Here is a 24874-nt window from a genome sequence, read left to right as displayed (position 1 = left end):
CTATCTCAAATGTCTCTTGCCTGCCAACGGTGAATACGTTATCCCAGAACACTAACGTTCCTGTTTGTTGTTTAGAAATCAGGTGGAGGTTCATTATGTGGAGATGCACGCAAGCTAACGTTTGGGCAGCGGATTGTAAATCACCTGCTGGGCTTGAGCCCCCCAAACCATCGATACTCTGTTCCTGTAGAATATCTATTGGGGTCAGCGAAGTGTGATTCTCTTCAGTCTAGCAGATCACATGTGAAAGCAGGCAGATCCTGCTCATGGGGACATGTATGTAGTAGTTACAGTGTGTGTAACTGAATGATGGGGTGTGGATCACCAGAAAAAATCCAATCAGGTGCCTTTTGAGATTAAACTGATTCTTTTGCATGCACTAGTCCAGATTCTAAGGTGTCAAATTCACTTTGTCTGTTGTTAAATCATACTAATGTCCAATTTTTGAGGGCATTAATTCAGTGTTTCTTTTAAATAGGAGATTGTTGATCACCGACGGCAGGGAGCTTCCAGTATCCAAACTGGAGAACAGCGAGGAAGAAAATTTGTGAAACGTTTAGTCGATATTAGAGAACTCAATGAGCAAGCTAAAGTTATTGATGACTTAAAGTAAGTTGGATTTGCTTTCACTCACACAGTTTTGGAATAACAACCTGCAGCTGACTTGTTTTCTGTTCTTACCACATATCTCATGGCATTTTGATGGTCAAGTGGCAATTGGTTTTTTTTAATTTTAAAAAAAAATTAAAAATAGTCCTTTTGGATTCCTTAAGAAAAAAACTATATATGCACATTCTCTCTCAGATTTCTCAAGTTTTTCCCCACATGGATCCACATGGTCAAATTAGTCTATATTCCTTCTGGTTCTGCATTAAGATGGCTGATTGTAATCAGTTTTCTATTGATCCAAAATTGTAGTTTCATCTTATTATCATCATGATTACTTTAACAAAATGTATTACTTTGTAACTGTAATAAGCTTAGTCTCATTCACTGATAGAAGAAGAATATTTAAGTATAACATTTTTGCATCTTGTAAGTGATATTTTAAAATTAAATCTCACATGCTGGTCTTGAGAATACTCTGAAGAATGAATGATTTCAAATTTCATCAATTTCATCTGAACTACTTCTGTGATTTTTATTTAAAAATTTCTGCAGTTGTGTGGTTTTGGGTTTGATTTTTTTCTTATTCCCTGAGGCACGGATGTGTCTGGAATGGGAGTACAGAGCTTGGTAATTACATGTTAAAGAGTGAAGAGGAGATGCATTTTACTGCTTGTACTTGGAATAAAATTGCTGTCGGCATTCAGAGGGCAATTGTATCTGAACTTTGAATTTTAGGTTAAATATTTCCTCTAATACAAGTTGAAGAACGAAAATCGTATTTTGTGCCTGCCTTTTCTTGGTATATGAATGCTTCAGTAACCTGTGATTCTTTCAAAATAGCAGTTACTTTAGAGAGTTTTCTAAATTGTTTGGCGGTGTGTGTTATCTGCAGAAGGTGATCTGGGACAGAAAGCTGTCACTGCTGTAACAGGGCTTTGGACTGTTAGAGCAGAAAGATTTTTCTTCATTCTGCTGGGGATTTACTTGTTATGTTTGTTATTAATTAAACAGCCATTACGTGGTTGAAAGTGTCTAGGAGGTCCTTAATCTAGTTGTTACATCTAGGGCTTTTTGGAACAAGAGAGTTGCTTCATAGCCATTCTTATTGTCCACCTTAGCATCACGTTAGCGTGATGGTCTCCTTGCACGCTCGTTTGTTCCACATCCTCTGTCTGCTCTGCTAGCTCACACAGAAACCTTAAAAGCAGAGAGTCCTCTTAAGGACAAAATATTATACGTGACAAAAAGTTGTATCATGAAACAAGAAGAAATCTTCTGCAGCTGTGTTTGGCACTGCTCGTAAGTAACTACTGAAGGAAAAAAGGATAATTGCCAGGGAAAGCAGAACATCATTGCAACACAGATTTTGAAGTACTGAAAATAATGTCATCTATTTGTAAGATAACTCAACTATGATTTTTGTCTCCCCAGAAAATTAGGTGCAAGTGAGGGAACTATAAATCAAGAAATTCAGCGCTATCAGCAACTGGAGTCGGTGGCTGTGAATGATATCCGCCGAGACGTTCGTAAAAAGCTACGTAGATCCAGTATGAGGGTGAGCAGTATTAAGTTAATTTAAAAATATGATAGCACTTGCATTATATATTTCTTTCCTGCAGGCTGATTAAAGCAAATAAAATGTTAGTAATGGAAAAGGAAGGTTAAAAATATCAAATCGTTCAGCAAGACCTTCACCTGTAGGAAGAGGCAGGGAAAGGTTTTTCTCCCTTGTAATAATGGTGATAGGAAAATTAAAATTCTGCAAATACTATCATGTAAATGGGTTTATTTGCACACTCGCAAGAAATAGTCAGAAGATGTGTATTTGAAGATGTGTTGTTTATTCCGTGCTCTTAGCAGATTTTAAAATGATCCCTTACAGGACTGATGAATGCAGGTGCAGAGGCAAGCTTGTTAACTGCCCGGGCAAATGATAGATACCTATTGTGTTCTACCTGGCATGTGTGCTTTCTGTATGTGTGTTCTATTTATGAATAGACAGTATAGCTGCAGAGTTAGGTAGTGTAAAAATAAAAACAAGCTACTAAGGATGGACACTAAAAGAAGAAACTGGACAAAACCCAAGCACTGTTGCTCGTAATCCACAAAGGTTTGTGGCTTTTGTCCCAGACCCTGATAAACCTGGCAAAACATTATTTGCAGTGTGTCCTAGTGCATGAGCTCCAAGTATGATGCTTCATTAATAAGAAGAAAAGATGTTTCAAATAGTAATCTATTTGCAGCTCTTTTGTTCTCATTTTAGCTCACGTTCTTCTGCTACTGTAGTGGTAGCTGGGAAGGATGCACGTCAAAGCGGTTGGATTGTTAGCTCTGGGTATACTTTTCTCCTGGCAACAGGACTTTGCCAGTTACAGCAGGTGTGAAAAGTGCACAAGTATCCAGCGACAAATAGTATTTTAACTTGCCAGAGTTCTTCTGTGTTCTCAGTGTTGCATTTCAATATCATTTTAGGCTGCCTCCTTGAAAGACAAATGGGGCCTCAGCTACAAACCCAGCTATAGCCGATCCAAGACTATTTCAGCATCAGGAAGGCCACCTCTGAAGAGAATGGACAGGACAAGGTAAGCTGCTGGGGATTTGAGGTCTGTGACAGCATCAACAACAGTATACATAACAGAGGAAACATTGGACTTGGGCTGTTCTTTTAGGCTAGGCAGCAGCTATATGGTGGCACCAGGTAGGAGGGCATCATTTTGGAAGACAGGCATGTTCTAAAACGTAACTTTTCATCTTTTTTTGAAACTTCTTTTTTGACAAACTTAGTAGTATGTCAAATGAAGAGAAGTTTCGACTTTGACAGCAACTTAGAGATTGTTATAGAATCTTGCTTTCAAGACAAACTGAAGAAACATACATAGGGAAAAATGGCATAGTGTAATCATTTTGATTTCTCCACTTGATTTGCAATCATCTGCCTTAACAAAGAGCTGTTGTAATGAGAAGGGAGATTATTATTTTTTTTTTGGTGAATGATAATTTTCTTTTATTATCTTCACCTTTATTTGTGTGTATTAGTTTTCTTTCATCATCTAATGGCTGCTGGGCAAACTGTAGTTGTACAATGATGCCTCCTAGTCAAGTATTTGCTTTGGTTATAGAATATATGTGTTTGAGTCTATTGCTCCTGTAGATCCAGTTGAAACATTCGAAGTTTGGAACTAAAAATGTGCTGCATTATTATGTACTAAATAGAAAAGATATTAAAATAAAAAAGGTGGAGAGGAGTGTTAGCTTTCTTTGGACTTTTTTCTATGAGAATAGAAATTCTTAGTATAAATTTGCTTCAAATTTGAATACCTCTGTAGAAGTTAATGTAAATATATAAATAATCCAAGTGTGAAAATATTAGACAGCAGATATTCCAGCAAAAAAATAGCTTTGTAAGTACTCTAATTTTTCAAGGTGCCCTTGAAAAGGAATCTATCTTCTAAATCAATTACATTCTTGATAATAAAAGCAGAGGAAGCATTGAAGGCAGGAAGGTACTAGTATAAGATCTGTCAGAGGAAAAGCACTTTCATTTTACCTTTTCACAAAGTTATCTGAAGAGAACCAGAAGTTGTATGGAAAAGATACTGGGGCTTTTCTGTTGCGCTATAAGGAACACAAAGTTTTGAAAAACTTCATGAGTACTTTGGTTGTGAATGAAAAGCAGTTTGCATATACTGTAAGGCCAAATAATTAATTTCATTTGCATCAGAGAATACGTAATCTGCCAATTTGCTTTATGTCCCATGTGGTAGATCAGGAATATCTTGTTTTTCTGTAATTTCTGCATGTTGGCTCAGGACAGAAAAACTTACATAAAGAAATAAGCAGAGATTGGCTAGCAATAGACTACTGGTAAACTAACACGTAGCTTCCTTCTCTTTCTTTATCCCGCTCCTTTTTCCTTTTCGTGAACACTAACTGCTTCCATTATGATAATTTCTTTTGTAAAAAAATTCTAAGTACTGGCTGTACTATTTTATTGCCTTCTATTTGTGTAGTTAAACGTTTGTGTGAACATAAAATCCTATAGTAAAACTCAACAAGTTGTTGCCTTTTGGTTTTGCCTGTAGCTCTCGACTAGACAGTGAAGATCTCCCAGATATTCGTGTAGATGCTGCATCTCCTGGGCCAAGAGTAACTTTCAACATACAGGATTCTGTAAGATTTACTTTATATACCATATAATTATATTTCCTTTACCATTTGGTCACGAATTAATGAGGTGGATATACCTAGGCAGACCAGAATTGCTTGTGTGGTTTTTGTGTGTCTTTCCATGCATTTGTGTGTGTGTACGCCTCAAATTATGGATGTAGTTTTAGAAGGTAGATTTGTTTTCATAGGAGAGAGATGTGTTTTGGTTTCTTAACACAGAAAACAAAACATTAGGGAAATACTTGAAAAGGGTAATTTTATCTAAAGGCTGACACATATAGGAGTAATACAAGCATTTTGGAGTTTTTATCAGAAGTGTGCAAAAAAATTAATCAAGTGCTTTTTGTGTTTTAATATATTTAGAGTTTGGAAATGGGTATTAGTTTGCTGTATCCCTTCTCTGTGTTTGAAACAGATGTTTGAATCTTTGGTTTTGTTTGTTGCTATGTTTCCTCATTTTTAAAATGTTCCTATTATGTTGTTTTTGCATGGCTGAGATTGTTGTAATTGTTTTAATTTATATTTGTTTTTATTTCTAATTAAGTTGAATAAAGCAGCTTGGGGGATTGCACAACAATCCGTCTGTCCAGGGGAAGGGTATTTTCAGGTATTTCTGAGAAGAAATAAGTATTCTTTGCCAGAGAACTAATTGATCTCACAGGGAGCTGCTTTTCAGTGCTTCATCTCTTCTGCACTCAGCTAAACAGAATGTATATCAAATTTGAAAATATTTAGATGTAAATGTGCACATTAAGCAGAACAGCACAAGTGGTTATGGATGAACTTTGCAGAGTGTTTCTACACCCCTATGTAGACCTAAAACTTAGTAGTTGTTGTTAAATAAGTTACTGAAATTTCATTTGTATATTTATGGAGGCTCTAATCAAGGCTGATGTGAAGTGACATAAGTCTAGACTTGAGAATGTGCTTTACAAAAGGATTTTGGTGTGTGTGCAGAGGTGTCTTCATCCGTTACATTGTGTTCCAAGACTGCAGGCATCTACAGCAGTACAAAATAATTGCTTAGGTGGGAGGACATCCTCAGACACTTCATTTCTGGGAGAATTCCTGTGTTTCCTGTAGAACAAGAGATTTTCAAATAATACTGAGTAAGGAATATGCCAAAACTTAATACCCAGAGAACAAATGGTGGATTGTTTTTAACTGCTTTCAAATAAAGAGAGAGGGAAAATAGTAAAGACTTTCTTTTTTCCTTAGGAAAACAAAAGAAAACCAAACACAAAGCAAAAGCAAAACCCAAACACAAACCAATAGAAAACCCCAAGCAAACCAACAAGAGCAAAACCAAACAAAAAGCAGCCTTGAGAGATAGCAGTGTACCTTTTTTTACCTTCCAACTTGCCTCACACTCCTAGAAAATAAGTTCTTATTTCTGATAGATGGAAATGAGACATAGAAATGTACTTTACACATTTACATATGTTCACATGTAAAAGCTGTCCTACCTTTTTTTTGTTGTTATGTAAGTCCAGTTAGCTTAAGTTTTGTTGGCACAGCAAAATGCTTTCAAGCACTTAGATGTATCAAATGTTTAATATTAAAAAATAATTATATTACTGACATTATAATGCCCATTCTGAAGTTCAGCAGAGCTCTGCTTTGAATTTGCAGATGACGACCGTGTATCTCTATAGTAACGCTGCGTAGGTAGTGCTAGTGTTAAACTAACCCTTGTAGATACTTTTCACATTTCATTCATGTTCGAGAAGATCATGTTCAAAAATTGGTGATGTGGTGCTCGTGGCGTGCTTTACGTGAGAAACAGGAGGCCTGTTGTGGAAATTTGGCCTGCAGTTTGATTTGTGCTAAAGCACGTTTGGCCAAGAGCGCAGCCCAGGACTGTACATTCTGCGTTAGCATCCCGCATGCACGCCGCACTAACCCTCCTGGGGCCTCTGCAAGGGTCATGATGATTTTTCCTGTCTCTTGTTCTTTTCTTTCAAAATATTTTTTAAAGTTTAAATGAAATGTTTCCATTCCTTCTGATCCTGTGAATCAGTCAGAGCATGACACATCTGCAGCTAACAGATTGAGCTCAATCACTAGGCAATGGCAAATGTCTCCCCACCAAGTTTTCATTTCTTTTTCATAATCCATCTTGCAGTTTCTATTATGGGGAACTTGGGAGTAAGAGATTCTCACAGCACTCTTGCTTTTTAATTTCCAGAGCTCTTGAATGCATTCCTGATGGAAAGGAAATATATGGAAATTTAATCTCTTTTTGTCTTTTTATAATCAGTTTCCAGAAGAGACAGAAATGGACCTTTTGTCTGTAACTATTGATGGTCCCTCCCATTACTCATCTACTAGTGAAGGCTCATGCTCAGTATTTGGTTCACCCAAAACTCCGGTAGTCTTCTCACCCGGCATTCCCTTCCAGCCTGAAGAAGGCCGTCGGGATGACAGCTTATCTTCAAGCAGTGAGGACTCTGAGAAGGAGGATGACCATGAAAGAGAGAAGACCTATTTTTATAGGAAACCACAGTAAGTAATGCTCCTAAAGAAGAACACAGAGATCAAAAAAAGTACACTTGAAATATTGACTTTAAAGCTACAAAATCTGTTCGTGATGGAGGTCTGAATTTTGCTTGCAGTGTGTATGTGGAAGGCAGGGGAGGTTGTGTTTGGCAGAGGTGAGTCTGAGGGAAGGAGGACTTCCGATCTGTTATTTACAAAGGGGCAACTCTTAGAAATTTCAGACCTTGGAACAGAACAAAAGAACTTGGAAAGTGACTTTTTGAGGCATAGGGCATGTTTTCGTGGGACTAAATGACAGATTTTTTTCAAATACAGCATACCTTTCAGTTTTATCTAGTGATTAGACCTCTATAAAGTGCACATAATGATGTAAATATTTATAAATCAGAAAATTATTGAATGTATTTTTTTCATTTCTTGTTTAAGAATTTAAGAAAGGGTACTACAAAGAACTAAGCCGATACAATGAAAAGATGTGTTAATGGAAGATGGATCACTGTATAGCTGTATAGCAAATAAGAACTTTCCTGGAAAAAGCCTTAAAATGTAATATACTGAGCACAGATGTAGTCTAAGGATGCCTCTTACCATCTGTTGAGGTGCATGTCATGCTAACAGATACTCCTTATTGTGCCCGAGCAGGAGCAGCTCTCGCAAGAAGGCAACCGGCTTTGCTGCCGTCCACCAGCTCTTCACCGAGCGCTGGCCAACCACGCCAACCAACAGAAGCATGACTGGCACAACCACAGAGAGAAATATTGACTTTGAACTTGACATCAGGGTTGAAATTGATTGTGGGAAGTGTGTCCTGCACCCTACCATGCTTCAGCAAGAACACGATGACATTAGTTTACGGCGGTAAGAAACATTTTACTTAGTTGCCTTATGAAGATCAAGGTATGAATGCTTTATTCTGCCATAGCTGTTTAGTACCTCTGATATTTCCATCATGTAATTTATGACCATATGTACAACAACTAATGATTCTTAAGCACTGACCTCTTTGAACAGCATGGTTGTATAGATTAGTTTGTTCTCATCACTTTATTCGTAGCAATTATCGGTACATAGAATCACCGTAAATCACAGTTGTTATGGCTGAGTATGGCATGGTGAATTGTGTGTGCTTAGCTTGAATCTGCATATGCCTCTTTTCTGGTTTTAGTTTTTTAAATCATCAAAATCTTAGGCTTTTCAAGCACTTGGTTATTTTTTTTCAGCCTCCAAAGAAGTAACTTTACAATTTAGTGAATCCACATATTGTTTTGACTAATAATGGGGCTACTGTTGTGTGTTCTTATGATCTCTGAGGCCTCCCATTATTTTCTGAGTGTAAAAGCATAATGATATTATGTTTCTTAGTAAAACACATATGTTTAATTATCTGAGGTAGCAGAAGTGCTTTACTTCTGATCTTAATAAAGTTTGATCTCATTTTCAGTTATTAAATTCTCTCCTGTTTTCATACGTATGTGATTGATGATGTAATGGCAGCTTTACTTCTTAAAATTTGATGTTATTAATAACATGGTGAATATTAAGAAACTTGCTTGTCAAAGATAAATCTTAATAAGTATAGTATAAGGAAATGAGATTTACTTAACTCTTAATTGTAAGAAAAAGGAACAAATGAGAAATACTTTTTGTTTCTAAGAGTTATACATAGATGTGTAATTAGAAAGCAGTTTGGTTTCTGTCTTTCCAAGACACTTTTTTTTCTAAGAATTGGTGCAAAAGGATAAAGAATCTCTTAAGAATTTATATGAAAACAGGCTTTACAGCAGAGAAGGAAAATTGATAAGTATTTTCTGCATATCAAGGAGTTTTCACAGATCATGCTGGGTAATGTAGATGAACTTGACCATAAGAGTAAAGAGCATCGGAAAGTTTTTCTCTAATGACATAAAATTTTGTAGATTTTACTGTCTGAAATAATCACATCATGAAAATGGCAAAACCAAGTGAGCAGACAGAAAGGGAGTAGAGGTCACAGAAAGTACAGAATAAAGCAGGGATTTAAATGCTTTCTTATATAGTTGATACTACAAATTTGTTTTAGACACGCCTGATTTTTTTAATAATAGACAATATACTCTTATTAATATGAGTATTAAGCTTGTTTTTATTTATTTTAGGAGTTATGATCGGAGTTCCAGAAGTTTGGATCAAGAGTCTCCTTCAAAAAAGAAGAAATTTCAAACTAATTATGCATCTACTACTCACTTACTTGCTGGGAAGAAAGTGCCGTCATCTCTACAGACAAAACCAAGTGATGTGGAAACAACGGTGTTTTATATTCCCGGGGTGGATGTAAAGGTAAAAGGAATGTATAACTCAGCTGGGAAACACTTGCTCTTTCTCTGCCCCAATATGATTTCTAAGCAAATACATTGTTACAGTATGTACAAGTTTATATATACAGAGTATCTCAGCAAAATCTTTTTTTTCAGTTATGTAGATACTGCTAGAACACAAATAATGATTTCTGTAATGCTACACTGAAAACTGATAGATGCTTTTACCCTCATTTTCCGGAAGGGTGGGACAGAGACACCCAAAAGCTTGTATGTACCATCAAAACCAGCTATGCCACATGACACTCCCTAACAAACAGTGTAGGTGATCTTACATAATGAAAAGAAATATATTCCAATAACACTTTGGTGTCCAAAATTAGACATTTGTTTTGGATATTTTTTTCTCTGACGGGTAATTTATTTTGTATGAGGTTTTTAAATAAAGGAAGTTTGCTTCACTCTCTGTAATTCATGGGAAGGGGAGCTTACTAGTTGGCCCACTAGCATATGAAGCTCTCACTGTGTCTTCTGTGTTGCTTGTTATAGAAGAGTCTGGGTGTAAAAACTTATTATGACAATGTTCTCTCTGTATGTGTCCATCTGTCTTCAGGGATGAGTTCTGCCTCGGGTCCTGCCCACTGCTTGTCGTCAAATTTAGGAATAACTAAACATTCTCTACAGCTTTTGTTTTGTATTTTCACTGGTAGCGTATTATTATGTACATACAGGAGGTCTGAACTCTTGGAATATTTTATTATTTTTAATTTTAATGCAACTTTCTGTATGCAGTTGTTTAGTAGTGGAATAGTTCCACATGCAGTAAGAAACCAAGCTATGGGAATAGGAACAAATATTTGGTGACACAGATTGTGTATGATATAACGGAGCAAGTTTTAGGCATTGTTCCTTAATAGTTCATTTCCTCTTTTTCTCTGTGTTTCCTTGATATTTTTAAAGGTTTATTAATTCTTCTATTTTTTGTACATAGTTTTTAGATCTTTACATGCACTGATTGTATCTGTAGAATGTGAATTGGAATGTAAGATATCTTATATTGATATTTTTGTAAATAAAGCAAACAAAAAGAAGGGAAGGAGTGACACCAAACTGCTGTACAGAAATTGAACTACTTGTATGAAGTAAATGGATCTTTCTTTGCTTTGCAGTTGCACTACAACTCAAAGACTTTGAAGACTGAGTCACCAAATACTTCTCGAGGATCCTCTTTGCCAAGAACCCTTTCCAAAGAGTCCAAGCTGTATGGTATGAAAGACACTGCCACATCTCCTCCTTTATCTAGCACTGTCCACAGCAAGACTAACACCTTACTTCCTCCCCAACCCCCACCCATCCCATCAGGTACTTATAGGCAATAACTTTCTAAAACTGCCATGCATATGTGTCTTTGCTTCACATAATCTACTATCTTTAGATCTGTCTGCATATTACCTGAAGCGCAGTATTTATCAACTCTGAACTTGGGCTGCAGAAACCTGATCGCAGAAGCACAAGTGCAGTTCATGAAGTTACATTTTTAGAATCAAACCAGCCAAACCAGTCTCAGTAATAATTCTGTCATAGTCACCATATCCAAGTGATGGACAGTCACTGCCTTTTCCCTGTTCTCATTTAACAAAGTAATGCTTTATTACTGGAAAGCAAAGTTTAAGTATCTGTATAAAAACTGAATGCTGCTTGATTTATTCTTCATAATTGAAGAAAAAAAAAAATCAGGTTAATCCTACCATATTTGAAGAATACTTTCAACTTTCTAGTGCCTTCTGCCACACAAGTTAGGCGTAAAATTTTGCTTTCTGGAATTATTTCTTGTAGTGCTGAGCAGCTGTTCAGATGTATTTTATTAACTGAATACCAGATAAGTGTCCTCAGCTGTTGCAGGCCCTTAAATAACCATGATTTGGAACAACTCGAGTTTCAATACTTAAAGTTTTGTTCTATCTCCAATGATTCCTGTTTTCAAGCAGGAGTCCTTGGTTACATCATGTCAGATCTAGAGTTATGTAGATTGCACCTCCAGCTTCAGAGACTTTCACTCTTCTCTCCTTGGCATTTGAATATCACTTTAAAAACAAAGCCAAAATTTTGTCAAAATTTGATGAGCAGCGGAAATGAATAACTAAAGAAAGTTTTGGTGGTTGGATTTGTTGTTGTTATTTTGTTTGGTTGTTTTTGTGTGTTTGGTTTTAGGGTTTGTGTTTGGGTTTTGTTGTTTGTTTTTTTGTGTGTGTGTGATTTGTGGGTTTGTGGTGTTGTTTGGGGTTTTTTGTTGTTGTTGTTTTGGGTGTTTTTTAATAAAACCAGCTGTGATGCTGGGAGAGAACAGTGAAACAGGGACACCTTCCTCAGATACCCATGCTGTTGAACCATTAGCTCTTCCTCCTTTAAGTGTCCATCCTCTTTCTGATACTGAATGTTGTGTAATCTTGGTTTATCCTACTTCTCTTCAGTTCTGTTCTGTATTTACTTATCTTCTTTCCAGTCTTTGCCTTTGAATTTTTACCATGTTATATTCAGCTACTGAGTCTTGGGTTTATATCTCTGAGGTCTGCATTTTGTGGTCTTAAAGAAATTGCACTTGTATGATGATATGTCTCCCAAAAGTAGGGATTGCAATTACTTTATTTCTTTATGCACTGTATTTTTATAAACATTTATTAGTTCTGGATTGTTTTGAAACACATTTATTGTTATTTATGTTACTTTTCTGATATTACTTTTCCTCTGGAATGGAAACCACATTATCTACTGGCGTTTGGTCTCCAGGATGAGCAAGGCAGGACAATCTAGTCAGAGCCAGTATAGAGAATAGTTTGCATAGCATGAAAATTAAATGTTTGTTTTGTTTGGGTTTTTTTTAGCAAATAAAGGATTTTTAAGCTCCATCTTAGTAATTTAGTTAATGTTTCTGTTTTTCTCGGAGAATTTAAAATCAATATCTTCATTTATCTCTATTCCTTCTAATAGCTGTATTTCATAGATACAGTAGTTAAGCTGGTTCTGATAGCTTCTGTGCATATTTATATTTTGGTAAGTGTAGATCCAAGGGCTCTTCCACAGATTTAGAAGACAACAATCTTTTTATTAGTTTATATTCTGGCTTGCTCTAAGCTTTTAAAAACAACGGTTTAGAATCTTCAGTTATTTGCATCAATGTAGTAGAATTTGCGATTTGGAATTTTAATCTTTTGATGTGTTCTCTCAGTTTAAAGTGACGTTCTTTCCAGGCTCATGTATTTATTTTTACTAATTCCACTTTCATTTCCAGCCAGCTGTGGTTACTTTGCATTGTGTATTTGGAGAATTGTGTATGTCTGATTTCAGCACTAGTTTTTAAAAAGCAAGGTGGTGACAATGACATAAGGGTGTTTGGTCAAGAACATGTGCAATGGAATTTCAGTCAAGCATGACAGACCAATAGTCACTTTTGCATAGTTTTCTTAGTGAAAACTTGTGTCTTAAATTTTTCTGACTGGTCTGCCTAATGCCTTTTCAGATGATGATACAGAGAACTAAAGGAAACTGCTGTTAGTTATGAAGTAGCTCCTAAAATTTATCAGTTACTGTCGAGTGGTGTATTTCATTAGAAAAATCTATCTTTTAAATGTTGCAGCCAAAGGGAAAGGAAGCGGTGGAGTGAAAACAGCTAAACTATATGCATGGGTTGCGCTCCAGTCATTGCCAGAGGAAATGGTGATCAGCCCGTGCCTACTGGACTTTCTAGAGAAAGCTCTCGAAACCATTCCAATTACACCCATTGAAAGGAATTACACAGGTAAGTTGTCTCTGTTTTTTGGTACTCTGTGCTTTTACTTGTTTGTCTTCTGGTGGCATTGAGCTGCTGTTCCCTTTAAATTCCACTTTCTAATGAGTTCTTGTACTCGTTAAAAGCTGTTAGTTCACAGGATGAAGACATGGGACAGTTCGACATACAAGATCCCTTAGAAGAGTCCACAACATCATTAGTATCGTCCTCAACGTCAGCATATTCATCCTTCCCTGTAGATGTGGTGGTTTATGTACGAGTTCAGGTGAGGTTTTAATTCAACATTCAGTGTAGTTAAGTAACTTCAGTCAAAGTTTTTGAGACAATCCATGCTTTGAAGTTTGCTTTTCAAAAACTAAAAATATTTTCAAGTGATCTTTCTGAGATCACTACGATAAAATAGGTTTTATTTCAACAGAAGTTCTGATATCGTAGTCCAATTTTGAGAGCTCTTTTGAGAAGTCATAAAAGTTATGAGCATTTTTAAACACTACATCTTCCTCATCTCTTTTGGACTTTTCTTGAAAATGTCTTTCAAAATTAACATTTACATCCATTTTTTTATAGGTACCATTACAAACCAAAAATAATAATTAATTATTTTCTCAGTTTATATGGAAAAATGTAGGAATATGCAGTTATCATCTACAAGGCATTATTCATACTGCTTAATATTTCCTGTGTCTGGGCTTTTATACATCAGAGAGAAAAGTGTTACCACAGAGTGATTCACAGCACTTGACCTTGAACTGAATGTTGCTATTATATATTTATACTTTTTGCTCAAACAACATTCTTCCTTGTGTAAATTTGATTATGTTCCCAAGCTGAACAACATATTCTAACAGATGCACTTTCATACCTGTGAAAATAAACCACAACAATCTGTAGCCTTGCTCGGCTTTTACTGCAAACTCATCTGGCCAAGACTGTTGAGGGAAGCCAAGTCTTTCAGCATCAGCTCAAGAGTCAAGTGATTCTGTACAGTTCTCACATGAGATGAGCAAAGCTGTGAATTGACTTGGGGAGGTGGAAGAGAGGGACATACGTGTCCTCTGCTGCATCCAGGGCTCCTATATTTAACTTTGCTAAAAAACAGCCCGAATAACAGCCCTGGTGTTGAAGGGATTCCCTGAAATCAATTTATCTGTATGAACTTGTATACAGTTTTCTTACTAATTTTAAAGCCTGTCTGAAAAGGCTGTAATTTTGCTTAGATTTAAAAAACCAAATTCATAGCACCCAACAAGTCAAATTTGGGATGTTTTTAGTATTTCATATTCCTTCACTGAGTGCTTTATTTTTTTTCTGTGTTTCAGCCCTCTCAAATCAAGTTCAGCTGCTTGCCAGTATCCAGAGTTGAATGTATGCTGAAGCTGCCTTCCCTGGATCTTGTTTTCTCTTCAAACCGAGGAGAACTGGAAACATTAAGTACAACATACCCATCAGAAAATGTGCTGGTTACTAGCAGTATGTCACACAGTGGCTCAAAGAATTCAGTTAGTAAATCTGGAGTGCCAGGTAATACGTGTATGAATGTTCATACTGTATATAGTTTATTGCGTAAATACAATGTTCTGTTGCCTAAAATTAGAGCAGAAGATCAGCTTTTACACACCTTAACGCTAGATGTCTGTGTATTGGTGAGTTCAGTAGGATTTCTTCATGTTGTACCTGTTTCCTTTAAAAGCTTGCACAGATACAGTATATTGGAGTTTTTCTTGCATTGGTTAAGTGAGTTCAGTTATCTGCTATAAAAGGCTAGCATCAATATGTAGAATATTTAACCTGCACTGCTGCTACAACAGCTTAATTTGATGTGCATTTGGTCTGTATAATGTTGCTGCTAGCAGGCAGTATTATTTCATGTTTGAAAATGCTTTCATACTAAAACTAACTTTTGCAAAAAAACCTTGTCTTCAGGTTCATCCCCTGGCCTAGGCAGCCCTCTGGGCAGAACGCGGCACAGCAGCAGCCAGTCAGACTTGACCACTTCTAGCAGCAGCTCTTCAGGCCTGAGCTTCACTGCCTGCATGTCCGACTTTTCCCTTTACGTGTTCCATCCATATGGAGCTGGCAAACAAAAATCTGCAGTTACTGTTCTAACTCCTGGATCAGGAGCCTTAGGTACAAGAACTATTGCTGTAATGAGCGTTGTTCAAGTTTGACATGGTTTTTCGACCTGAAGATTTGAAGAGGTCACAGAAGATTCGACTTTCTCCTTTCTGTTTGTAGGTAACGTGGATGAGGAACCAACTTCAGTCACTGGCCGGAAGGATTCTTTGAGCATAAACCTTGAGTTTGTGAAAGTCAGCCTGTCCCGAATAAGGCGTACAGGAGGTTCTTCCTTTTTTGAGAGCCAGTCTGCAAGCAAAGCTACAAGCAAAATAGATACCACATTGATAAACATATCTGGTAAACGCTATATTTCATTTTAATCTCACCCATTCAGCTAATTAGAGAACTGCTGTTCCAGCGATAGACTTTACTCTTGCAGCTTTTGTAGATGTTATAAAAGAGGCATCTCCTTGTAGTGTCTAGTAAATTTTTTGCTCTTTTTGAGTGAAGTAGGGATTGATACATTAAATTTTAATGATACTTGGAGTACCTATTTGCAGATGCATCTTTTTAGCCTCCTGTTTCATTTAATGTAACTAAATGGGCTTGCTCAAACGCATCTCTGACATCAGTCTGAGTGACCTCATGTGACCCTTGAATATGTTGAGATTGTACGTGCTCTGCCTGGGAGGGGATGCAGCCAGGACAGCTGACCCAGCTGGATCAAAGGGATACTCCATGGCGTATGGTGTTGCGCTCAATAATAAAAGCTCAAGGAAAGGAGGAGGAAAGGGGGATGTTGGTGGTTACAGCATTTGTCTTTCCAAGCAACTGTTAGGTGTGCTAAGGCCCTGCTTTCCAACAAATAGCTAAACATCTGCGTGCTGGTAAGAAGGAGTGAATAGGTAGTTGGTTTTTATTTTCCATCACTTGGATGCACGTCTTATGCTTTCCCTGCTAAATTGTTGCTGCCTCAGTCCACAAGTCTCCTCACCTGCCTTGTGTTTTCTCCCTCTCCCACAGGAGAGGGGAGTGAGCAGCTCATTGGGCATCTGGCTGTTATTTGGGACCAACCCACAACAGAGAGAAAGCCTAATTTTTTTGTGCTTAGTCAAGTTTAAGCTACGTGTCATTTGAGTTGCATGGCAGGTATTTCTGGCAGGTGTTATCAGAAGGAAACGATTTTACGTCATTATTTTTTCATAAAATTAGTATGTCAACTTTATTACATGGTTTTAGCAGGCAAAAGAGAATGGTTTCCACCTCGTGGCACAATGTGTATTTTCTTCAGGTATAAAATCCCATAGTTAGTATACATTAGCTTTATGCATGGCAGACTACTGTCTTTGACTAGAATTGTTTGCTGAATGGTTGTGATTAATCTGCTATTAAAGCCTTCGGATGAGGAGTCTGAGGCACATACAACACAAGTAGGTCCCAACATCAGTGATATTTTCAGGTTCCATCTTGTCTTTATGAAACGTGTTTGTATCTAATATTCGATTTGGAGAAATAGTAACACCTCAGCAAAACTGCAGGTTTTAATAACCACTTTTTCATTACAGCACAGACTAAACTGCTGGGTAAAGAAGTATTGGACTGTATGGAACAGTTACCAAAACCTGTCACTACTGAGAGTGTACAGTTGTGTGTATATGCTTTTCTTTTTCAGCTGTCTGTGATATAGGATCTGCTTCTTTCAAATACGATATGCGGCGACTCAGTGAGATTCTAGCCTTCCCAAGAGCTTGGTACAGGAGAAGCATTGCTAGACGGCTTTTCCTAGGTGATCAAACAATAAATCTGCCAGGTAAGATACTGTTTCTTATAATGAAAAACCTTTTTGTACAAAGGATTATAGTAGGAATTTTATAAACATTTATTACCTGTGTATTATTACGTATGTGATTGGATATAAATGTGCTATAATTTACTCTGTATGCAGTTGCTCTAAGTTTAACAGAAAATCCTAAGGAAGAAGAAATTGAAAGTTTCTAAAGTAGGTCACTGAATTATTTAAAGAGCTTATATTAGTCAAGACAGCAGAAAACCTTTAGTTATGACAAAAGAAATATATTTCAACACTCTCCAAATACCTCTTAGTATATGGGAGGATACTGTTGCACAACAATGAAATAGTTTTTCTGCCTTTAATGTGCTGCTTTTTCTTCCAGTAGCATCTGGTCCTGGAACACCAGATTCAATTGAAGGGGTAAGCCAGCATCTTTCTCCGGAATCCTCCCGGAAAGCGTACTGCAGGACGTGGGAGCAGCCCAGCCAGTCTGCTTCATTCACACACATGGCACAGTCACCGAATGTGTTCAGCGAGCACAATGCCAGCAGCAGTATGTCACCTGGGACGGCATCCCACAGCTTAAAGTCTCCAGCTGTTACAAGATCCAGGAGCGTGTCTGACTCTTCAGTGCCTCAGAGAGGTTAGTATAATGATTCCTTTAGCTTTTTAAAGTATTTTCATCAGTTGTGTGAAAAACAGTATGTTTTATTGCTTTGCAGAAAGCAACTTTAAAGCATTCTTTTCCCCTGTGCCTGGGAGTAGAGAATCAATAGCTTAGAGAAAGGAAAATGTCTGAAATGGATAAATCAAAATGTAGTTTGTTACTTTTTATGAAGTTGCTGTTTCTTTTACTAGAGCAGGAGTTGTTTAGCTGGGGTTAGATGAGTTCTCCATCTTAATTTGATTGTGTTGTCACCTTCTTGGCCCTCTATCCTCATCCAAGCAATTACCTCTTAGCAGAGGATCAATATCACAGCTCACGGGTGAGGTCAGTTATTTCATTTCATCTGAGACTTCAGGCTCAGACTAAGAGGTCTAAATAAGGGGAGTTTCTACATAAGAAATAAAGTAACTTTTAATTTCTTTTACTACAAATGTTGTATTGTATCTTACAGTAACGTAGCACTGGCTGTGTGGAATATTTATGGCGTGACATATAGACAGGAGATTTTTAATCATGGTGCTTATTTTACTCTAGGAAAAATACCTGTGACAAAAGAAAGGACAGGTATTTTGTCTGTATAGCAAGAAAGCAAGATGTTTTATATGAACAGTTTTTAGCACACAACTGGAGAAGGATCAATGGCTGGTAGAGTGGCTTGTTCATAGGAAATGCAATTTTGCACAACCTTTTAAAGAGCATTGCCAGGATTTTTGTGAGAAGAACAAGGAAAACCCTGATACTTGAAATACTGACTTGGCACTTGTGCAAATAACTGCTGCCTGAATATTCACCTACTAATAATTCATGTTCTGAGTACACTGGTATATTTAAAGAGTTAAAGAATTTAAAATATGCTTTTGCACAACTGACTGCAAATTAAAAATCTTTTCTCTTAAAGATAGTGGTTAAAATGTGCAATAGATGCGTAAAATAAAAAATTAAAAATAAATATAAAGACTAAATAAAAATAAAAATAGATGTGTGAAATGAGTCAGTTGTGATGACAACTAAAGTGATGCATACTACAAATGCTCTAATTCTCACTTATTCTCACTCGTAGTTTTATGGCGCTCGTTAAATATGGTGTTAGTCTGTTCTTTTGTAATATGCACAATGTATGCACTCTGTCAGATTTTCTTAGCATAAGGAATAATCTAATTATTTGTATACTTTTTTGTTTAGATACTCTCTCAAAAACATCAACTCCATTTAATAAGTCAAATAAAGCTGGAAGCCAGCAAGGAACACCATGGGAAACGCTGGTTGTATTTGCCATGAACCTAAAACAATTAAACGTTCAAATGAATATGAGCAATGTAATGGGCAATACTACGTAAGTATAAAACAAGATCAAGCATGTTTTAAGCAACAGTGGGATTTGGGGGCCAAAGACACAAATTTCGCCACAGACTGTTAATGGTCTGTTGTCTTCTAGCTTTAAAATCCTAACTTCTTCAGTTGTGAACTATGAATGCTGGTAGGCTATGAATGCTTAATCCTAAAGTCACATGTGCTTTATCCGCATTATTTACTGCTTTCTGTAAATAATTTTTAGTTTCTCTTTTGACAGCCTGGGAAATTGTTATCCTTTTTCCCCTCTGTTCTAGGTGGACTACCAGTGGTTTGAAAAGCCAGGGTCGTCTGTCTGTGGGTAGCAGCAGAGATCGGGAAATCAGCATGTCTGTTGGCTTGGGAAGGTCCCAGCTGGACTCCAGAGGGGGAGTTGTTGGAGGTACCATTGATGTTAATACCTTGGAGATGGTCGGTAAGTTGGAAAGCTGCCTGTATTCATATGTGCTCCAGATAATAAATGTGAAAACCTAAAGAATATACTCACTACCCTGCTTTGTGAACCTGCTAGTATATAAAGACTTTGGATTCTTATTTGTGCATGCTGACTGAAGCACACTTTGGACTGAAGGGACGGTCTTCTGCTCAGGGGCTGATTCAGTCTCAGGGTTGCTCTAAAATTACACTAGCTAGCTGTGCAACCCTCCGGCCCCCTTCAGCTGTCTGGACAGATGGCAAATGAAAAGATCTTACAGCATTTCAGCTCCTCCTAGAATTTCACAAGTGTGTGTGGCCTGGAAAATGCAGAACTGGCTTTGGAAAAGAGGCTGGGTGTTCTGGCTCTACAGCAGTGTCATGACCTCCCCATGCATCTGGAAGAAACCACTGCATCACCATGGATGGCATAAGGGTGAAAAACCCTGGAAAAGCTGAGTTTCTTATCTTTAATGCTGTATTTCTGTGTTGCTTTTGTTCTATTTCAGCTCATATTTCTGAACACCCAAACCAACAGCCCAGTCATAAAATTCAAATTACCATGGGTTCTACTGAGGCACGTGTTGACTACATGGGGTCCAGTATCCTAATGGGAATCTTCAGTAATGCTGATCTTAAACTACAGGATGAATGGAAAATTAACCTGTATAATGCACTGGACTCAAGCATGTCTGATAAAAGGTAATACTGCCTCCTGTGTTTAAAGTCTGTAACGTTTGATAAGGTCAAATTCTGTCTATATTGTTTCTGTGCAGAATTGCTAACCAAAAATGTAAGCGTCTGCTAAAAAGCAAAGGGTTCGTTTTTATTGTCAGAAGGAAATAGATTAACTGTTTATATTTTTGCTCTTTCTAATGTCTAGTGAGATATTTGTCCATGGGGACTTGAAATGGGATATCTTCCAAGTGATGATTTCACGATCGACTACACCAGACCTAATAAAAATAGGAATGAAGCTCCAGGAGTTCTTCACACAGCAGTTTGATACAAGCAAGCGAGCTTTGTCCACCTGGGGACCTGTTCCTTATCTCCCTCCCAAGACAATGGCCAACAACTTAGAGAGAAGCTCTCATGAGCAATGTAAGTGGTACAAAATAGAGTGTATTTCCAAGTAGGGTGTCTTAATTGCAAAGGTTCATCTGAGCACCTTTGTGCATGCAGGTATATCTATTTGACTTGAAATTGTTACTTCAGTACATTTTTCCTGTAAATTTGGTCTGGCAATAACCTTTCATGAAGAATGGAAATGTCTCAAGTACCTTGCTGTACCTGGCCTACAGTTATGAACTCAAATGTTATTTTCAGGTTTTAGTTTAAAATATGTATTTTTGTTTAAAAAAAATTAAAAATCTTTTTAGCAGTTTTCAAACTATTTCAATCGATTCGAAATAGTTTTCAAAGTCTGTTTTGAAGTCTATTTCATAAAAAACGTTTCTACTTTGCATAGCGGTGGAAGTGTGATGCTGTTCTTACTTTCTGTTAATCATGAGCTGAAACCATAATTTGTCTGAACACAATGACTCATTGATTTCCAAGTATGTTTGTTCAGGTACTCATAAGCTGCAACAACCTTAGATCACAAGGATGAAACAGCGTCAATGAAATAGATTAGAAAATATCACTCATAATAGCATGTTTTATTAGCAATACAAATATGACAGCAATTTTCTTTCTCTTTCCTAAAGTTTCTTCTTGCTTTTGCATGTTTACTTTTTAGTGTTGGATGCAGCCCATCATCGCCATTGGCCAGGAGTTCTGAAGGTGGTGTCTGGGTGCCATATATCCTTATTCCAGATGCCATTGCCAGAAGATGGAATGCAGTTTGGAGGATCCATGAGCCTGCATGGAAACCACATGACGCTGGCTTGTTTTCATGGGCCTAATTTCCGCTCAAAGTCTTGGGCCTTATTTCACCTTGAAGAACCCAATATTGCATTTTGGACAGAAGCCCAGAAAGTTTGGGAAGATGGTAATTTAAACCATTTCCTTATACCTCTGAATTCCTTTAAATGAATCTGAGAATGTGCTGATACATAAGAAATCAAAGAAAAACCTATTTTCTTTGAAGTCTAAATCAGTGTACCACTTACGTAAAATAATAATCTGTTCCCTCTCAATCTTTACCACCATTTCTTTAATCTGTGGAATAATGCAACGTACCTTTTCAGATATACTAGATAGGTCCTTGATAATACGCCTACAAAGTGGACCGTCTGCGTTGTTAATTGTATGTCTGTGTATATGCGGTCCTTTTTTTTCTATACGATGAATTTGGATGGTTCTGTCACTTAGATTTTTCTTCATCTTGATGTTTTTACTGTTTGTAGCCACTGAGGATTTAATTTTTCTGGTGTTTTCAAGCTTTATACCAGTTTTTAATGCCACTGGGTTGCTAATTATTCATGTTAAATATCTATGTGATGAGAGAAGAGTGAGAGAAGAAATCCTGCTACCCATACCAACCTGCTTTTTCCATTTTTCTTTCCTCTCTCGCCCCACACCCCACCCGCACCTTCCGTGCAGGAATTAGTGAACACTCCACGTATATTGTACAAACCCTGGACTTCCATTTGGGCCATAACACTATGGTCACCAAACCGTGTGGAGCCCTCGAGAGCCCGATGGCAACCATCACAAAGATAACCCGGCGCCGCCATGAAAACCCCCCCCATGGAGTTGCCAGCGTGAAGGAGTGGTTCAATTACGTTACAGCCACCAGGAACGAAGGTTGGAGTCATGTCTATTAAGTTTTGGGATCAGTCCGCTTGCCAGGCGGTGCAGATTGTGCTGTTTAAAAGTTGCTACATTTCAAATGGGTACAGGGACAAGGGAATTTGAGATGATGGAAGTTGAGAATCCTGCGGTAAACTGTGGAATGAAGCACAGCAGTGTGCTGAGCAGCTCCAGCTGTTACTGAGCTAAGGCCTTTTCCAAATTGTGCAGTAAAGCCAAAATGTTCTGTTATCTTATAGGACGCATATATCGGGCATTGCAGTAGTTCTATAGTGCTCGTCTTTTCCTCTTTGAGTATATTTCTTTGTTTCACATAGTTGTCCAATTGTGATTTGTATAATAACATGAGAATACATTCAGTAATTTCACTGTATATGAAAGATTTAGGGGTTAAGTCGAATTAGGAATATGTTTTAGGTTCTTACTGCTTATGACAGACACTTGAAAATTAGTCATCTACCTAAAGCTTTTCAACCTTCAGCTGCTTTTAGGCATTTTGAATCACATCTTTAAATCACTGGTAGTTGGAAAATAAAGCTTTCAAGATAATGTTAGAATAAACCTTAAAATATAGCTGCTGCTATTTCATTCACAACCTCTAGAATCAGTAGGTGATATCAACAGAATTTCTGTGAAAGGGTGAATAGCAGAACGTGGCATATACTGAGAAATGAGCAGATGATTATTGAAAAAATATTTTCAAATTATTGGTATACTATACTAATATTAATTACTTTTGAAAGACACAACAGGATGTAGTGGTTGAAGTTCACAAATGGAGGTGCTGTCTGTTACATGTTTTTATGTAGTCCTGTTCTGCTCCATCTGGAGCATTTAGGTTTATAAGCAACATCATTTGCTGTTGGGAGCAGGATAAAGGAGATAATCTTAATAATCATACACAGGGAAATAGTAACCTTTCTTAACTTCTTGTCCTGTCACAATTTTAACAGCCAAAAATTGATTCAAGTGATGTTGTTGCATGTGTGTTATGTTAAAAGTCTTGTGACAAAGCTGGATTCCTGGTCAGCAGTGATTTCTGACAGCAACGTTGCCTTGGTGAATGTAGATATTAATTGTATCCACTTAGATTTATTTTCATTTAAGTACTAGCATGTTTTCAAACACAGAGCATGCTTTGAGCCCATGCAGTCTGTATTTTGCTTAGCTCAAAGCTCAGAGTTGTGATAGGGTGGTCAGATGAATAAAATCTTGTTCTAAGGCTTCCAAAAAACTGACAAAGATTATTAGAAGTGCTTAGATGTTATGGTGCCAAGATCTATTTCCTCCTCCTTAATATGAGATGTATTTCAGTGTATGAAATTGCCACTATTAAATTTTGTGAAAATCTGTCACCCTCTGTGCTGAACGAACCTTTTTTTTTGATAACTATTACTGAATCGGGAATTTCCTGTTGTTCCTGTAGAGTTAAACCTGCTTCGAAATGTCGATGCCAATAACCCGGAGAGCAGCACAACAGTGAAAAGCTCAAGCTTACTAAGTGGCTTCAGAGGAGGCTCCAGTTACAACCATGAAACTGAAACCATCTTTGCATTGCCAAGGATGCAGCTGGATTTTAAATCTATTCATGTTCAGGAACCCCAAGAACCTTCACTACAAGGTGTAGTAAACATTATTTGTTTTTTCTTGATCCAAAGCTTTTTCTTATAAATGAGGAGTTAAATACAAAGACACTGCTGATAAATAAACGGATTTAATCTGAAAATTACTCTAGCTCTTCAAGAAAGGATACCATTTCGTAATAAAATGCAAAGGGAATTCTGATGGGAGAGTGAAGATCTAGTCTGGTCACCGTAGAAAAATCTTACTAAGATAAATGAATATGAGCATGGCAGCTAGGTCAGCTGTGGGCTTTTTTTAGGGGGGGATAGTTTTCTTAATCGTAATAAAAAGAGAAGGGCTGTTGTGGAAAAGGGAATATGATCTAGGAACCTAAATTTTCTCGTCTTGTTCTCAAAATGTCATCTTCAGGGTGCATTGGGAACTGGTGGGAAATGAGACATCTGAAGGTATAAGAGAATGAGAAGTTAATTTTGCTAAGCTGTGGTTTTACTCCATACCTGATCCTAGATAATGCTGCTAGATAAGACAACCTTGTTTCTTTAGAGCCAAACTAGCAAAATCTGCTATCAGCTTTTCATACTAAAATCACGCATTAATAGCATAGCAAAAGCTAGTGAGACAGCTCTAGGCTGACTGTTGATGTACGGGACCATCAAGGTGCTACATGACAGTATGTCTTTATTTCCAAAAAAATATTAAAAAAAAAAAAAAAAATTAAAAATGTCAGAAGTTACTTAGATGGGAAAACTTAAAAAATGCTGAGGCTGCTAAATACATGCTAATTGTGGTCACAGAATTGTAGAATCATAGAATAGTTTGGGTTGGAAGGGACCTTCAATGGTCATCTAGTCCTTCCTCTCTTTTGGGTGTCTGGTTCAGTAACAGGGATGTAATTTTCA

The 24874-nt window shown here is 37.2% G+C and overlaps 1 protein-coding gene across 19 annotated transcripts in view; it reads left to right on the top strand.

The window, feature by feature from the left end:
- BLTP1 (bridge-like lipid transfer protein family member 1) overlaps window positions 1–24874 on the top strand; it is a 127858-nt gene that overhangs the window by 98841 nt on the left and 4143 nt on the right. For 3 of the 19 annotated variants that reach the window (XM_065062105.1, XM_065062106.1, XM_065062100.1), the window contains 24 exons: window positions 76–276; window positions 479–609; window positions 2041–2164; window positions 3082–3191; window positions 4692–4779; window positions 5321–5383; window positions 7037–7281; window positions 7915–8133; window positions 9411–9591; window positions 10739–10931; window positions 13204–13365; window positions 13482–13621; window positions 14676–14877; window positions 15280–15483; window positions 15592–15771; window positions 17087–17224; window positions 17589–17849; window positions 19056–19206; window positions 19481–19638; window positions 20147–20339; window positions 20521–20738; window positions 21376–21627; window positions 22182–22385; window positions 23818–24012. In XM_065062105.1, the coding sequence (XP_064918177.1) occupies window positions 76–276; window positions 479–609; window positions 2041–2164; window positions 3082–3191; window positions 4692–4779; window positions 5321–5383; window positions 7037–7281; window positions 7915–8133; window positions 9411–9591; window positions 10739–10931; window positions 13204–13365; window positions 13482–13621; window positions 14676–14877; window positions 15280–15483; window positions 15592–15771; window positions 17087–17224; window positions 17589–17849; window positions 19056–19206; window positions 19481–19638; window positions 20147–20339; window positions 20521–20738; window positions 21376–21627; window positions 22182–22385; window positions 23818–24012 (4213 nt within the window). The remainder of the gene's footprint in view (window positions 1–75; window positions 277–478; window positions 610–2040; window positions 2165–3081; window positions 3192–4691; window positions 4780–5320; window positions 5384–7036; window positions 7282–7914; window positions 8134–9410; window positions 9592–10738; window positions 10932–13203; window positions 13366–13481; window positions 13622–14675; window positions 14878–15279; window positions 15484–15591; window positions 15772–17086; window positions 17225–17588; window positions 17850–19055; window positions 19207–19480; window positions 19639–20146; window positions 20340–20520; window positions 20739–21375; window positions 21628–22181; window positions 22386–23817; window positions 24013–24874) is intronic. The other 16 variants (XM_065062111.1, XM_065062104.1, XM_065062101.1 and 13 more) reach the window with 16 other exon arrangements.

The sequence above is a fragment of the Columba livia genome, chromosome 4, assembly GCF_036013475.1.
Source record: "Columba livia isolate bColLiv1 breed racing homer chromosome 4, bColLiv1.pat.W.v2, whole genome shotgun sequence".
Classification (NCBI taxonomy): Eukaryota; Metazoa; Chordata; class Aves; order Columbiformes; family Columbidae; genus Columba; species Columba livia.
The sequence above is the reverse complement of the archived record's forward strand: the minus strand, read 5'-3'. Positions and strand labels throughout refer to the sequence as shown.